Source organism: Rhinopithecus roxellana, chromosome 1 (assembly GCF_007565055.1).
Source record: "Rhinopithecus roxellana isolate Shanxi Qingling chromosome 1, ASM756505v1, whole genome shotgun sequence".
Classification (NCBI taxonomy): Eukaryota; Metazoa; Chordata; class Mammalia; order Primates; family Cercopithecidae; genus Rhinopithecus; species Rhinopithecus roxellana.
In genome coordinates this window covers 108,327,120-108,344,417 of record NC_044549.1, presented here as the reverse complement: position 1 = coordinate 108,344,417, position 17,298 = coordinate 108,327,120, and the positions used below count along the sequence as shown (strand labels likewise).

The 17,298-nt window shown below is 38.2% G+C and overlaps 1 protein-coding gene across 1 annotated transcript in view; it reads left to right on the top strand.

The window, feature by feature from the left end:
- The first annotated feature begins 5,295 nt into the window (after positions 1 to 5,295).
- The window catches only part of CPA3 (carboxypeptidase A3), a 32,527-nt gene continuing 20,524 nt past the window's right edge, over positions 5,296 to 17,298 (top strand). Inside the window, exons 1-3 of the mRNA XM_010375060.2 lie at positions 5,296 to 5,409; positions 5,515 to 5,590; positions 8,980 to 9,104. Of these exons, the coding sequence (XP_010373362.1) occupies positions 5,342 to 5,409; positions 5,515 to 5,590; positions 8,980 to 9,104 (269 nt within the window). The 5' untranslated portion in view covers positions 5,296 to 5,341. The remainder of the gene's footprint in view (positions 5,410 to 5,514; positions 5,591 to 8,979; positions 9,105 to 17,298) is intronic.

Sequence of the window (17,298 nt, the reverse complement as noted above, 5' to 3'; positions counted from 1 at the left end):
CATACGGTCTACTTCTTTGGGGATAAACCGATGTGAATGAATGACTAAGCAAGCCGTGCACAGTGAGGATTCGGTCAACTGTATAGGAGTTAACATCCTCGGGTGCTGGCCAAGACCATCAGGGTGCAGATGCACTGATTACAGTGGGAGGCTTGTGAGCTAAGAAGAAATGGAAATGGAAATTCAGGACTATAAAACCTGGCATACATGAAAAGACACCATCTTTCTTGGTCTAGCTTTGGTATACACTCATTGAAGTTATTTTGTCAGCTGTCTACTACATGCCATACACTTTGCTAAGCAATTGAAGATGGAACAATGAAAAAGAAAGATAACATTTCTGCCCTTAATGTGTGTATAGGCCCTTAGGAAAGACAGACATTACACAAATAATTAACTCATTAATTAACAATGTATTAATTAGTGATCTAATTTACATTAATCAAATAAGTGCTGGATGAACTACACAAAAAGAACGTACAAGAAGTCTACCTGCTTGATGTAGGGGAGAAGCCTCCCTCAGAAAGTGCTGTAACCTGACAAATAAATCACAGTTAGCTGCACAAAGGGAACACCCCTTCCAGGCCTGTGGCTATCCCAAAACTGTAAGAAGAAAGCCATTGAGGGTGAAATTTAGAGAGCGGAGGAAAGAAGAGCATGTGTACAGGCTAGGGAGGGTGGTAGGAACCATGTCAGGCAGAGCTTAGAGGTCATGTTAAGGATTGGGGACACTGGTCTAAGAACAATGAAAATCCATTGAAGATATTAAGTCATCAATGACATGGTCACAGTGTTTTTCAAACACCAACTAGGCTAGGGTGTGGAATGCAGATCAGAAGTGAGACAAGAGGATGCCAGGGACCCTGACTGGACCACTTGGACCAACGAAAGCGGCAAAAATCACTCCAAGACTTGAAGCTTTCCAGGACTGGAATTGAACATACTAATGTTGGGAAGTATTGTGCCAAGTTCAAATTTTAAAATAGAATGAGGTGTATTAAAGTTATGATTTAGGGGCATCTCTTACTTAAAAATAATAGACTATTAACTCATTACTTTCTATATAGACGTTTTGTAGTCTGCTTTCATAGACTATTAACTCATTACTTTCTATATGACTTCAAGAAAAATGAGACTCCATATTGGACATGATATCTTAAAATATCTGTAACAGTGTTCTATTCATAAAGAAAATCCATTGAAGTAGCAACGGTTTGCGAAAAGTTGTCAAGCCAAAGAATAATTAATTGCATTAATTGTCCACTAGATGGTAGCAGTGCAGCTGCTACAATGTGTCACACACTCATCTTCAAATTCATTTAGTAATATGTCATTTAAAAGAGAGACAGAGACCCATACGTGCGAGAAAAAAAAAAAAAATCCCATTAATTTATCAGCAACATTGGTGGTAATTAAAAACCAGATGTAATTTAGCTAAATATTCTTCCTCCTACTCTTTAAGTTATATCAACTTATATCAACTATGTGTATTGGAGGGTTAACATAGCCATAGTTACCTGAGTGAGGTAATCTTGCAGGAGGTGTATCATTAACTCCTGTTCCACAGGAGACTCCCTTGTGCTATCTCTGGCAAGTAACACCAACCCCTGACTAAGGGATGCTGTGGCCCAAAGTATGGAAATCTTAGCAAACCACAAAGAACTCTCCTAATTCCCTAAATTGAACGCTTTAAAATAGAAATTAGGAATATATGTGGGCTGCGTTTTAAGTTTTAAGGGTAGGAACAAAGAATAGGAAAGCAAATATACAAATATTCTTATTTGAAATCCCATGTATCTGAGATGTCCTGCACCTGAGAAATTTTTACTATAGCCATTGTCTACTGAAAGTTAACAGGAAGCTGGCTAGAATTTCCACTTGCCTGGGCAAAACCAAGAAAAACAGAAAGAGAAATCTGCCTTAGTCCTCACTGCAGTAGTGTCTGACCAGCTAATCAGAGACTGCTGTGAGTCCACCCAGCTTTACCCACCTGAGAACCCCAGGTTGGGGGGATACCTCTTCTCCCTCCTTTATCCCACTCCAAACCTGAGATCCCAGAGCAGGCCCTGAGCCTTTCCTTCAGCTCCAAGCTCTTAGCTCCCAAAGCAACAGTGAACCAACAGCACAAGAGTGGCCCCTGAATCTTTCTTTCTCAAATGGTGTGGGTAGAAAATAGCAATACTGATTTTCTCATCTGGATTATGGAATTCCCACATACCTAGAATCATATGCCATTTGTTCATCTTATTTTGCAAGCTCACCTATATGAATTGGTCAAAGAGAGAATTTCTAGAAGGAAAAGAAGGCAGACCATAGCAAGTTAACATGTTAATTTGGGTGCAAAAAAGGGTTCTGCTGAGCCTCTTAGGTCATCTCATGGGAGCAGATAGTCACTACCCCTCACCACAAGGTCAGACACTGCCTGAATCATATACACCCACATATGTGTCCTCAAATGCCACCTTCACTGCAACTAATTAAGAAGAATTTCTCTGCAGCATTTGCAGGGTAGTTTTGTTTCAATGTTAAGAATCCAATGATCATAACTAAAAGCAACAATTTTTTCTTTCAATGTACCTTTTGTGAGATATGTAAATGTATTCCAGAAGTTTACTGGATTGAATTTGAAGATAAAAAATTATTTGGAAGAGTATTAAATCATACTTCCATTTTTATTGTTTCTTTTCTTTTTCTTTTTTTAATTTTTTTCTGTTTTTACTGTTTTTTCTGTCCACCTTTTTAAGGCATCACTTCCATTTTCTAGGATATTTCTTGTATAGTGATAACAATTGAAAATACATATAGAAAAGCATAGCTAAACTATATGGTGATATTTTAAATCATGGCTAGACATACACTACTACAAATGCCCTAGAAGTGTAGAGCTCAAGAAACATGGAAAATTATGGCTGCGTGAAGTATTCACCTCTAAGTTACTTTTTAAAGAGGTTGATTTAATCTGTTAAACATCACAGTCTTACATAGTCAATCCTAAAATGATATGTTGTTTGACAATTATTCATCCTACCCACACATATGCCAAGACCTTTTATAAATCTTGATGCAGTAATATAAGGCTGCACTGATCTATGCTTGCCAAGAAATAGCACTTGTTCTGAGAAGAAGCTCTAGAACATTCTTGAAATCCATCTATTGTATTTTTCTTCAGAGGCTAAATAGATTGGAGAGGCAGTGGGAGTCTCCAATGCATCACATGTTTATATTGAATTCCAGAAACAAGAAATTACCAATATGTAATCTATTAAGAAGCCAAAGATGTACTTTTATTTATTAACAAAGTCTTATCCTGAGAAATACCACAGTCCTCAAATCACTCACCTAGATTCCCCAAATAAAATAAAAATGTTCTTCCTACTTGACCTGAAAAACAGACATAGAAGCTTTCTCTATACAATTTTAAAACCAGTCACAGAGGAAAAGGCTTCAAGAAAATATAACAGAATTCTAAAATTAAAAGCATTTCTATTTTTCCTCTTTCAGCTTTCCTGTATTTTCCCGAATCATTTTCAACTGGGCATTTATAATTTTTAGAATCAGAAAATAAAACTCTAAAAAACAAAGCAATAACATTTAAAAAAAAAAATCTTGAAGTAGTCCGCATTAAAACAAATACAGAGAGATATTTTATCCCTAAAGGTCATGGCCACCACTTTAATCTACCACATGATCTATTTTGATACCAGTTCTGCAGGCTGGCAGTGGCCAACTGTAAGTCTCTGTTAACAGCACATGAGCATTTTATCAACTGTTTAGAGAGCATGGACATGTTTCTTAGCACCTACCACAAAGTCTGTAACATATGCTGTCTCACTAAGCCTCACAGCCACTTGTTAGAGGCACGTTAGCATTCCCATTTTATAAATAAGGAAACCAAGGCCCAGAATAACTAGGCAGCCTGCTCAAGGTGATGTAGCTAGTGTGTGGGAGCCACATTAAAGTGATGTCTGTCTAAATCCAAAGTCAAGGTCTTTCTTTTTCACTGTTCCCTGGTCAAAAGTATCTTTAGTCAAAAGCAATAGAGCAAGCATTTGCTTTGGGAGTTCTCAGTGCTGATGAGCTTGCCCAGTGTCAAGAACATGAAGGCACTTGTAAAACCCTCCTCTTCCTTACCTGCAAGGCTGGAGCCAGAAAGTCCATTTGGGGAAATAAAAAAGGCTTGAGTTCTACCACACACCCATCAGATAGAAAAGAATGGAATTACTGCTGCTGGACATATAGCAGGGTCGTGTCTCCAACCGCACTATTTTGATAATACACAGGCATGACTCTCAGAAGTTTTTTATGCAGTCAGCTCTACATTTGTCAATGTGAAGAGGTGGTTTTCAAAAAGGAAATTCTAATAAGTTATCTGATTAGATAAATCCACTTACTCTTTTAGGTTACCTATGATTCTAGGTAAAGGTGTTATTCTCCCATAATTAATCAAGTTGTGTTCAAGATTAAAGATCCCGCCAGAGATGGTTTTAAATGATCTATAGGTGGCTTTCATTAATTCAACTTTCAAAAGGCATTATTTGGCAATTACAGCATCCAGGCTCTGAAGACAGTGTCCAATTAATAAACATTACAGCATTGACTATTTTCTTCCTCTCAAGAATCCTCAAATTGCCTTAGAAATAGGGGTCGACTCTGAGGACAAAGAGAAGAGAAGGGGCAAAGAGTTAGGGCAGTGCTTTAGGTCTTTAGTGTTTATTTCTTCACCAAGAGAAGTACATGACAAATGTAACAAAAATGTTATCACTGTAAAATCTAAACAGTGAACACTTCAATGTTTGCCATAGTACTTACAGCATGTTTAGTATGTTTATATTTTATAATTTAAAAGTTTTTAATTTCACAGCTTACATTCTAGCTTCAAAAACATATTTTACATTATTACAAACCACTCACCAAGATTTTATGGCCAGATACCCAAATTCTTCTCAGTCTCCAAGTGCAAATTGTAAAACTGATTTCTTCTATCATTCAATTCAAGCAGAATGGTAGAGTAGTATTTTAGAACAGACAGAACTGGTAAGCCCCAGCTCTGTGAACATACTTTCTCTGTTACCTTGACCAAGTTATTTGCTAAAGGCATTTGCTCCCCATCCTGTGTCTGTAAAATGGGTACTCCTATTGCAAAAGGTAGATAAGTAGCATGGGCTTGGTGGGTTAGTGTTTTTCCCTCCCCAGCTGGAAAAAAAAAAAAAAAAAAACCTAGTGTGGGCAAAGAAGGGGAACAGTTTGTGCAACAGAACCCTAAGAGGAAATCAGCTGCTCATCAAGATAAGGGCTGAGGCATAAAACTGCCAGAGGGTCTCAAGGCAGGCAAAGAAGAATCATGCGGCTCATCCTGCCCGTGGGTTTGATTGCTACCACTCTTGCAATTGCTCCTGTCCGCTTTGACAGGTAAATCTTACTTCCTGTGTTCCAGTCTCTGTGTGGGAAGAGAATTAAAGGTTGTTTCCTTACAGTTCACTGTTTTTTTTTTTTTTTTCATTTGCCTTTGTAAAGGGAGAAGTTGTTCCGCGTGAAGCCCCAGGATAAAAAACAAGCAGACATCATAAAGGACTTAGCCAAAACCAATGAGGTAAGCATTTAGAGGGATATTTTATCTTTTCTTACTGTTCTCTAAAATATGCTTCTTCTTATTTTACTGTTAATGCCCACGAGACTACAAAAGACTATTGAACATAAGGGGAAAGCAGGAGCTATCTGGATAATTCAGCCAATGGCCAATATTTCATCTCTTCTGGTTTTGGTCTTGGTTTCCACGACTACCACTTCTGTTTTTCCTCCCAAAAGCTTTGCAAACACCAGTTTTTTCAAGGTAAAACTGTGAAATCAGGAGCTGTTCTTGGCCTCCTTATCAGGGCATCTTTCTCTTGCCTACTGGTGCCATTCCCTCTCCATTCTCCCCACTCTCACCCTCATCTCCTCTGGTGCCATAATTTCTCTTTGAGTACTAACTAAAAACATTGAGGCATTGGCAAATATCAAGATGTGACCCTCTCCAAGAGTAGGTACATTTTCAAATAAGACTTTTAAAGTTAGATCAATCCTTTAAAATCCAACAGTCTAAAATAATTTTATCATGTATTCAGCTGCTCCTAAATACGTTGTGCAAGCCACCTTACATATGTCATTTCAAATTCACCTACAGATTCTCGATGTCAGGGTTATAATGTAACTCATTTGAAACAGAAGAGCTAAAGTGCAAAGACAAAAAATTAAATGACCAAGATTACACATCAGATTTAAACCCAGAACTAGATCTGGGATTTATTCCAGTAGAACACACTCTTATCTCTACATCAAATCAATCAAAGGCTCTGCCTATTCTAACTCCCAAATGTTTCTCAGATCCACACATTGCCCTCCATTCCACTGCCACTGCCAACTTCATGTTCACTCTACCTCTTGCAAGGACAATTTCCATAGTCCCTTAGCTAGCAATCAGGGTTCTAGTCTTGCCACCCACAAAGCCAACTCTGCATTGCAACCTGATTGCTCACTCTAAAACTTGACAATTGCATTTCTCCATTTGAGGGTCATTGCTGAGAAGCAGCCTAGTATGGAAAAAGCATTCTCTTCAAAGTCAAATGCTTACATTCAAATCCAAGCTCTACACTACCTCTGTAGCCTTAGGCAAGTTACTCAACATCTCTGGGTCTCCATTTCTTCTTCTATAAAATGAGGATAATAATCATACCTACTTCCTAGGGTTGCTTCAAAGACTAAATAAGCTTTTGGCAGCACTCAGAAGCAGGCCTGCTATATTAAGCATCACAGATGTGTTTTTTGTTTGTTTTTGTTTTTGTTTTGAGACAGAGTTCCACTCTGTCACCCAGGCTGGAGTGCAGTGGTGCAATCTCTGCAGCCTCCGACTCCCAGGTTCAAGTGATTCACCTGCCTCAGCTTCCCTATTAGCTGGGATTACAGGTGCCCACCACCATCCCCAGCTAATTTTTGTGTTTTTAGTGAAGATGGGGTTTTGCCACATCGCCCAGCTGGTCTCAAACTCCCAACCTCAAGTGATCCACCCTCCTCAGCCTCCCAAAATGCTGGCATCACAGGCATGAGCCACCGTGCCCGGTCAGAAGCATTTTCTGTTGGTATTCGTATAGCATTCAAAACCTTTTATGATCGGCCAAACTAACAACCTCTTCAATATCCTGCTCATCCACCTTCTTCCGCACCCTTCAAGCCCCATAAACACCAAAATCTCACCCACCGTGGCCCTGTACACCTTTTCTCATGAGGAATATGTTTCTCTCCATTTTGACCTGGGTAAGTCCTACTTATTTCTCATGATCCGACTCAGGCAGTGTCTCCTGCAGGAAGTCTCTTCTGTTCATCAACTCTCATGACTCAGTTTTGGCTGCTCCTTGTGCTCCTAGAACACCAGATCCTTCCTCTGGCATTGGTTAACATGTGGGAAACATGAATGTCTGACTGTGTTCCACACCAAACCTTTCGCGTCTAAAAAGTCCCTTATTAGTCTCTACAACTGTGGCACCCAGCTCTGGGCCTTGTGCTTAATAAATGAAAGTTCACTAAGCTCTAAGCTCCTGCGGCACATTACCCTGCTAGAACAAAGAAATGTCTATTTTGATAAGTTGGCTCTGCCTAACTTGCCTTTGCGTCACACTATATCTCTCATATGTCCAACTCATACTGTAACTTTTTGATCAAAATAAACAAACATTGGTTGGGTCATAGCAGCCTCATATTGTCACTTGATTGACCTAGAGGTAGAGGGGGTCTCAACTAAGAAACAGCCAGGCAGACCTGGATACATGCACAAGCAGGAGTGGAAATTGAGCTTTTCCTTCACATTTCCCAGGCTGGGGACTTGTACTTCATTTAGTTTCACAATTGAGTATGATTTTGAAGAACCACAAGAACTGGAATCTTTTCAATGTTTGTTTCTGTTTCTGTTTTTGCTTTTGTTTTGTTTTTTGGGCTTTTTTGAGATGGAGTTTTGCTCTTGTTGCCCAGGCTGGAGTGCAATGGCGAGATCTCAGCTCACTGCAACCTCTGCCTCCCAGGTTCAAGCAATTCTCCTGCGTCAGCCTCCCAAGTAGCTGGAATTACAGGCATGTGCCACCACGCCTGGTTAATTTTGTGTTTTTAGTAGAAACGGGGTTTCTCCATGTTGATCAGGCTGGTCTCGAACTCCTGACCTCAGATGATCCGCACCTCAGCCTCCCAAAGTGCTGGGATTACAGTCGTGAGCCACGACGCCCAGCCTCGAAGTTATTTTGATCTGAATGCTATACTTCTGAGGTCATATACCAAATTTTTGAGATTATCAGCTAGAGGAAGAGAAAGGAAAAAAAACTTCTGCACCTGTTAAATGTCTTCATGCCCCAGACCTCAGACCTATTTCACAATCTTCACAACACTTCCCAGTGAACTCTCATTTGCCCCATTATTTTAGGAGAGAGGACTAAAATTTAAAGAATCCTAGTAACTTGCCCAAGGACATATTGCTAGAAAAATGACATTCCTGGGGGACTATACCGACTGTCGGATACAAGACTTTCAGGATTTCCAGAGCTTATAGGGACACCAGGTTCTGAGGACTAACTAACCAGATATTTAATTTAAATTTCCAATTACAGCCAGATTCTGTGGCTAGATGAATTGTGATTCCATTCAACCCCAAAATTGTGGAAGAAAAAAATTAACCAAAAGAGCTGCCCATTCTTTTTAACTTGATAGACCTGAAGTCCTAAAAAAAAAAAAAAAAAAAAAGTGATCAGGCACTAGGAAGGTTTCTTTCCTCCTCCCTAATATTCAACAGTTCTTAAGTATATTTGCAAAAATCCCATAAGCTTATTAAAAGAAGGGTCTATATCTTAGCTATGCTGAGCCCCAAATTCCTTTCACAGAGTATGAGACACGATCATTTCTTAATCAATATGTGTGGGGTAAGCAAATAAACTCTGACTAACATTGAGCTTATCTCTGCAGCTTGACTTCTGGTATCCAGGTGCCACCCACCACGTAGCTGCTAATATGACGGTGGATTTCCGAGTTAGTGAGAAGGAATCCCAAGCCATCCAGTCTGCCTTGGATCAAAATAAAATGCACTATGAGTAAGTCCTTGGCAAATATTGAAATGTGTTGGATATTCAAAGCTTTGGGAGCCTTGAAGTAGAAGAAAGTATTACAATGGAACTATGTTTAATTGGGCCCCCCAAAACAGAAGCTCTTTCTGTAAGATACAGATCACAGCTACTTCCAAACACATTAGTGAGGCCTGTTTACAGAGGTGATAGAATCAAACTTGGCAGTTCAACATCTACCTTACATTTGCTCTTAGCTATAATAATAACAATTACCTATATCTACCATCTCCAAAACCAGCCCCTCGTAGGCACGGAGCCCACATGAGCAGGCATGAATGGGTTAGCCACACGCCATCACTACCGACAGGTAATCGGCCCAGAGCTCATGAGCTACTGGTACTGGTCTCCTTTTACGTATTTGAATTTTCCTGATACATAAAAGGAGACCAAAAAAACAAAAACCATTGGTATGTCAGAAATACAGCAATAAATAATTCTTTATGAAAAAAATTCTTCCTCAGAGAAAGCACAAGCAGAGCAGTCGAATAAGGTTTAAATCAAAGAGAAAAGAATCTCAAATAGCCAAAGATGCAGAAATGAGTCATTCTGGCCCCACGGAGAAATAAGAGAAAATTTGAATATATTAAGCAGCAACCATGGGCCATGCACAGTCTGGGTCCTGGGCAGTGAACGAGAAGGGAGCCCAGCAATGAATATCATAAATCAATGCATAATTTAGAAATTAAAATGTGTCAGCCAGGCATGCTGGCTCATGCCTGTAATCCCAGCACTTTGTGAGGCCAAGGCAGGCGAATCATGAGGTCAGGAGTTAGAGACCAGCCTGGCCAATATGGTGACACCCCATCTCTACTAAAAATACAAAAATTACCCGGGCATGGTGGCATGTGCCTGTAGTTCCAGCTACTTGGGAGGCTGAGGTAGAAGAATCGCTTGAACCCAGAAGGCAGAGGTTGCAGTGAGCCGAGATAGCGCCACTGCACTCCAGCCTGGGCGTCACAGCTAGACTCCATCTCAAAAAAAAACAAAGAAAAGAAAGAAAGAAAATGTGTTTTTATACTTTCAAACATTTCATAGTTTCATGTACAGAGGGGTCCAATTTTAACTTCCCCAGGCCACGTCATGCCAGGATTCCCGTTTATTGAGACCCTCGTTGTCAAAACACTGCTAAACACTAGTTCACTTTTTTTTTTTTTTTTTTTGGAACTTGCCATTTTATACCTCTGTTACCTGACTTGGTGCTTTAACTCAAAAGGTCTGCTTCTGGCTGAGACAAAGAAAGATCCTATTGATGTCAGTGATGTTATAGTGCAGAGCAGGATTTACTACTGCTCACCATAACTTGATTGTATTTATGATATTGCTACAATATCTCAAATAAATATAAACTCTATTGAAATTTAAAAATCACATACATAGGACAAGCAAGCAAAAAACATTCTTATTCATGGCTTTAAAGGTAACATTCTATTATTTGTGATGGTTATTGATGACTGTTTTTCAGTTTTGTTACTGTTTCAAGAAGGTTGTGGTACAAATGTAAAAGTTAACAAATTGAAAATACGTAATTCAAAATTGATACCACTTTTTCACTCTTTTAAATTAATATACTGATATAGGTTTTTCTGTGTTTTTATAAATTGCATCATTAAACTTAGACACTTCGAAAATATAACTACAAGACTGCGGAAATTTGTATTACATTATCTGTTTACATTAAGGTTCAGATAATGCATTGACTTTTTCATGTAAAAGAAATCAACCCTCTATCTTAAATAACCCCTGGTTATTGTGTCTTTTTTGGCTTGTTTTTTTTTTTTTTTTTTTTTTTTTTTTGAGACAGAGTCTCACTCTGTCACCCAGACTGCAGTGCAGTGGCTCAATCTCGGTTCACTGCAAGCTCCGCCTCCCGGGTTCACACCATTCTGCTGCCTCAGCCTCCCGAGTAACTGGGACTACAGGCGCCTGCTACCATGCCAGGCTAATTTTTTGTATTTTTAGTAAAGATGGGGTTTTACCGTGTTAGCCAGGATGGTCTCCATCTCCTGACCTTGTGATCCACCCACCTCAGTCTCCCGAAGTGCTGGGATTACAGGCGTGAGCCACCACGCCCAGACTACTGTGTCTCTTGATTCACTCACTTCATTGCCAACTTCCTAGTGTATGTGCCTAAATTATTACACTCTTCACTTTACTTCAGAAATATAGACCTGGTCTGGATTCCTATGATAAACTAATTCTTACAAAGCATTCAGCCCAAGCTAAAATAAAGTAGTAGTGTGGCCAAATTTTATATAATTTGGCTTGAACAGCAAGGTAAAGAATTAGGTATTATGTTTTCCTTAATAGCCCTATAATGCAGTTATAATGTAGAAAATGTATCTAGAAAAGCTAGTTGTTTGGCATGAGCATGGATAGTGGAGTAAATCACTGTATGACACCTAGGCAGGCAGCTAGCATCCTTCCAATTTATCAAATAGCTCACATCAACCTTTTTCTCCTTTGGTCCTCTAGGCCTCTGCTAGCCTGAAATGATTCTCATTCAACTAGATGTCTAAATCCAGATCTTCAAATTAGTGTGTTTTTCACTTTATCTTATGACAAAGGAGTTTTTTGCTATCTACATCAAGAACCAAAGTGTTAAATTACCTACAAAAATTGGTTTTATCAAATTAAAACATGAATTCTAGAAAGTAGCCCAAATCAGTCACAGTTATGGGAGAGCCACATAATTAGTTACCTCCCTCAGAAATATAAATATATATACTGATTTGTGTAGGCAAGAACTATTTAAAATCTTGTCTCCAAGTACTAATTATATAGATAATTTTATTTGCATATTAATTATATGTATTGCTTGGTGTCAGTCAGTAACAGAAGAGTTCTAAGAACAGAAAAGAGTTCTAAGAACAGAAACATCTGGTCGGACCCAAGCACCAGGCTGAATTAAACCAAGGCTGGTTTGACACAATGATTTACTTAGACACCCTTTATTAGATAGTGTATATCAACCACTATTTAGTTTAAAGTATCTGTGTGATTTTTTTTTAATTTTTAGAAAATTAAGTTAGTAAGTCAGATTTTATTTTAAAGTAACATACTTGTTTCCTTTTTTATTTATAAAATCATAAAAGTCCAAGTTCAAAAAACAAACAACATGGATATACTAACAAACCCAAACAGACTGGAGAACAAATATCAAAGGGAAAGCATGTCCATTGGACTGAGTTTGGGGCAGACACTATACTTGGATTCAGCAGTTAAAAATCCTAGTGTTTTTAACATTGTTTACATTTTAGATAGTCAATTTTTAACATTGTCTTTTCTTTGATAAAAGGTTAAAATTAGAAAATAAAGAGTTGTTAATGAAAGGTAACTCAGAAAACAGCTATTGATATAATAAGAAAACTCAAATGGTACAATTAAGTAAAATCTTACTAGGATCCATATAAGATCATGTGAGAAATGCACAAGAGATCTATGCCAGACTGACACAGTGATAATCAACACCTCATATTAATGTCTATCTGCCTAATAATAATGTTCAGTCAGATACAAATTCATATTCCATGGATATACACAGCCCTATCAAATGTTTCAATCAAATCATTCTAATGTGTCATTCATTTTTTTCTTCTGCTTCACATTTTTACATATTACTTACCTAAGAGTATAACATGCATGTTATACTAAAACATGCTACATGATACAAATGTTGAAGTTACAATTGGTCATGTGACAAACAGGAGTGTGGAAGGTAGGAAAGCAGGTTCTGAAGCAAGGCTATCTGGGTCCAGTCCCATTGAAGCCATGCATTAGGTATTTAACATTGGCAATTTATTTAACTTTGCTTTACCTCATACCTCATCTATAAAATGGGAATAATAATGGAACCTATTTCATAGGCATTTCATGAAGATTGACTGGGATCATAAAGTTTCTGTCTGCCTTTACTTCTATGAATACACACACATACACTGAAACAGGAAATAACTAGAGGCTATCACCAGATGCTCCATTTTCCTCCCAGTGAATAAATGAGTAGTATTCCTCAAGCCTTGGGAAATCCATGTCAGTAAGTGTAGAGTTTGATGTGTGGTAACCAAATTAGGGAGTTACCAGAAGGATATTGAATCTTATAGAAACCTGAAACCATGCTTTTTGAATAGCACCATATCCTGACGTAATGTGGGCATCAGGAGAATCCAGTCCCATTTATAAGGCAACCTGACAGTGACTCTGCCTTCCTGAAACATCTTTCCCCAGTGTATACACATGCATGCGCGCATGCGCGCGCGCGCACACACACACACACACACACACACACACACACACACACACACCAGAGCCTATGATGGTCACATACATTGGCCCACAGTTCTCCAGTCCTTCTTTGCTGCTTTCTAAAAGCAGCAAAGGATGGGAGCCTTGAAACTGTCAAAGTAAAATTTATCTCATCTCTTCTCTGAACCTCTTACTTGCTCCCTGATCTTGGGACACAGACTTCCATGAGTGTTGGTTGATTGGGCCAACCATGCACCAACCTCCGTAGACTAAGGAGAGTAGAGTCTGACGGCAATACCCAAGGATTTCACTCCAGTGATGAAGGCACTATTGCACAATGGCTCAAAGCTAGGGTGCTGATGTGAGACCCTCCAGGTTCAAATTCCAACTTCTGTATTTCTTTTTTTTTTCTTTCTTTCTTTTTTTTTTTTTTTTTTTTTTGAGACGGAGTCTCGCTCTGTCGCCCGGGCTGGAGTGCAGTGGCCGGATCTCAGCTCACTGCAAGCTCCGCCTCCCGGGTTTACGCCATTCTCCTGCCTCAGCCTCCCAAGTAGCTGGGACTACAGGCGCCAGCCACCTCGCCCGGCTAGCTTTTTTTGTATTTTTTAGTAGAGACAGGGTTTCACCGTGTTAGCCAGGATGGTCTCGAACTCCTGACCTCGTGATCCGCCCGTCTCGGCCTCCCAAAGTGCTGGGATTACAGGTTTGAGCCACCGCGCCCGGCCCCAACTTCTGTATTTCAACAGTTGTGTCCATTTTGGAAATTGACCAAACCTTCATAAAAACAAGGGCTGATAATGGTACCCAGTTAATCATGCTGAGTGATAAAATGCAAATACAGTGCCGAGAAAAGTGCCTGGCGCATAAAGAAGGTTCAGTAAACATTAACCATTTGTATTATTCAATCCCCAGTGATAATTATTTATCCTTTCACCTATATTTAGGAATTTTGTTAAACAAATTAAGCAAATTTTGGAGCACAAAATAATATTTGAGAAAAAGTAATTTGTTTTCATTTGTTTATGCCTGGCTGCTGGTTAGTGAAAGGGCTCGTGAAAATAACATCTGGCTCCAATTCTTAATTTCCAGCCTTAATTTCTAGTCCCTATCAGCAACAACCTGGCACCTTTCTGATGTTCTCATGCAGCTGCATCATTTGTGGAAAGATTGAACTTCAACTCACACTGTTTTTTGTGTGTATATATGTGTGTGTGTGTTTTTGATGCTGTTGTTATCACGAGAGCTAAATTGATATGTGTAAGTCTAAAAATATTCTTAGATACAAGCTTCCTGTGACTAATTAATACTGCCTTATGTTACAAATCAACCTCTGGGACCATAAAAGTTCTCTTCTGCCTGGTTCCTCCACTTCTATTAATGCAGGTGGAGCAAAAGCCATGTGCCCTCTTTAGAGTTTAAAGCAATTAATTATGTCTGTAATGATCACCCAAAATATAATTTCAAACCTTCCCAGGCTTTGTGTGAGTTTCAGTGCAACACGCTCCACCTGATTCCAAAATTGCTGCCACAAGTTTATTTTCTCAGAAATCCTAGATTCATCATAAGTCAAAAGCAAAGCATACAGTGAGTTAGATATAATATACATAATGTACATAATGATGTGCTTGTCAGTGCTGCTAATAGGAATCAATATTCATGAGCAGTACTTGGTCCCATGTGCTAAATAAACTCTAATTAGGGGAATACGGCATTTGCGTTCCACATCAGAACTCAGATCAGTCAGTCAATCAGCAAGGAGAAACCAACAAGTAGAGGGGAGCTCAGCAGTGTCAGTGTCATAGCTCATTATTGTAAGAAATTGAAGAAATCAAAGAGTCAAACATCTACATACCATCAAAGCCTGCTTTAAAAACGTGTTACGACTATAAGATGGTGGTCGATTTTGTGACCCAACTTCACTATTATTCTGAAGTTCAATGGGAGCCCGAGGCCACCAAGCACTCCGGTTTTACTTCATTTCATTCTCACCACAAGCCTGGTCACCGCAATTGTAAAGGTTGGAAAGCTGAGGTTCAGAGGGTAACTAAGCTGCCCAAAATCACATTTAGTATTATGTAGGCGAACTGGGGTTGGAACCCAAGAAGGTCTGAACACAGGTCACTCACTGCTTCCTTATTTGATAAGATTTATGGTGATGGAAAGAGTACATGATATTGTCTCAAAGACTAGAATGAATATTAAAAAATAGACATTTTCCTGCATCCAGGACTCACTGCTAACAGCAGAAAAAAAAAAAAAATACATGTGCATTTCATTACCAGAAGGTGAGTAATTCCTTTATTTATATAGTCAATGAGAAATGAGATAAGCCAAATAAGAAAATTGTTCAGGCAAGTACAACTTCAAGAAATCCTTTCTTTTTAACATCTTTATTGAAACATTCCCATTATAAATGATAATTTTCCACCCTGCAAAATAGAGTATATTGAATATGGTTTACCTTTGGGTAAATAATTATCATTATCAATATGAATTTTCATACTGTGCTATGAGACCACTAATCCATGTTTTCTAAGTCCTTCTGTCTAGGGAGATTTTTCACTTTTCTGTTTTTGTTTTTGTTTTTTTTTTCTTTTTGCTGTCAGCTATCACCTACTGATAACAGTGCACTCACTGCTTGCTTTCAGCACGTCATTTTCCCTAGATCCAATGCATTCCTTCTAGGTTAAACAAGATTTTTAGAACACTATCTAAAATAAGACAAACAAGGCTTTTTGTGAGGGTATTTGTAAATCTCCTACAGCTGTTAAATAATATTTAACATATTAAGGAATCTAATAATAGATTTTAATGCAGTCATACATCAATGGACAATAATTTGATCATATAAATTGATACTGCCATATTAATCTCAAAGTGGCATTCAACATCTTTCTTAACGGTGAAAGATAAGTTTTCCTGTAAAAAAAAAAAAAAAAAAAAAAAAAGAATGCCCTCTATGGCTACTATTATTTATCATAGCTCAGAGAGTTTTCCAATGCAAAACAGCAAGGAAAAAAAGAAAGTTATTAAGAAAATTAGAAAGTATAGATACTGGCAGAAGAAATAACACAGAAAATACCCTAAAGACATAACTAAAATTCTTAAAAGTAAAAAGATAGTTTTTTAATCTAATAAAATAGCTAAGTATAATCAAAGTAAATGGTTTTTTAATATATGAATACTGTAATAACCAATTCAAAAATGTAGTGAGAAAAAAAGTCACTCGCAAAACTGGCAAAAAATAAATATATATATATATATATATATATATATATATAGGCAATCAAAATACATAACATTTTACTGAAGAATCAAAAAGATACAACTAGATTATGATCTGTTATTAATAATAAAATTCTTATATTTATAATTTAATGTCTATCAAAAATCCCATTTTTTCTTATGATTCTAATTCCTAAAATGATTCTGATAAGATTTTTTTTTTTTTTTTTTTTTTGAGACAGAGTCTCCTCTGTCACCCAGGCTGGAGTTCAGTGGTGCAATCTCAGCTCACTGCAACCTCCACTTCCTGGGTTCAAGCAATGCTTATGCCTCAGCCACCCGAGTAGCTGAGACTACAGGTGCCGGCTACCACACTTGGCTAACTTTTGTATTTTTAGTAGAGACGGGGTTTCACCATGTTGCCCAGGCTAGTCTCAAACTTCTGGCCTCATGTGATCCAACTGCCTTGGCTTCCCAAAGTGCTGGGATTACAGGTGTGAACCATCATGCCCAGCCAAGACATTTATTTAAAATAGGTGAAATTAGTCAAAATTTTTGGAAAAAAAGAATAAGATACATGATCTGGTATTAAATTTTACTGTAATTAAATATGATTTGGTTTCTACTAAGGCATAAGAAAATAGATTAATGAAGCAAATAGAAAATCCCCAGACAAAATAAATAAAATACTTTC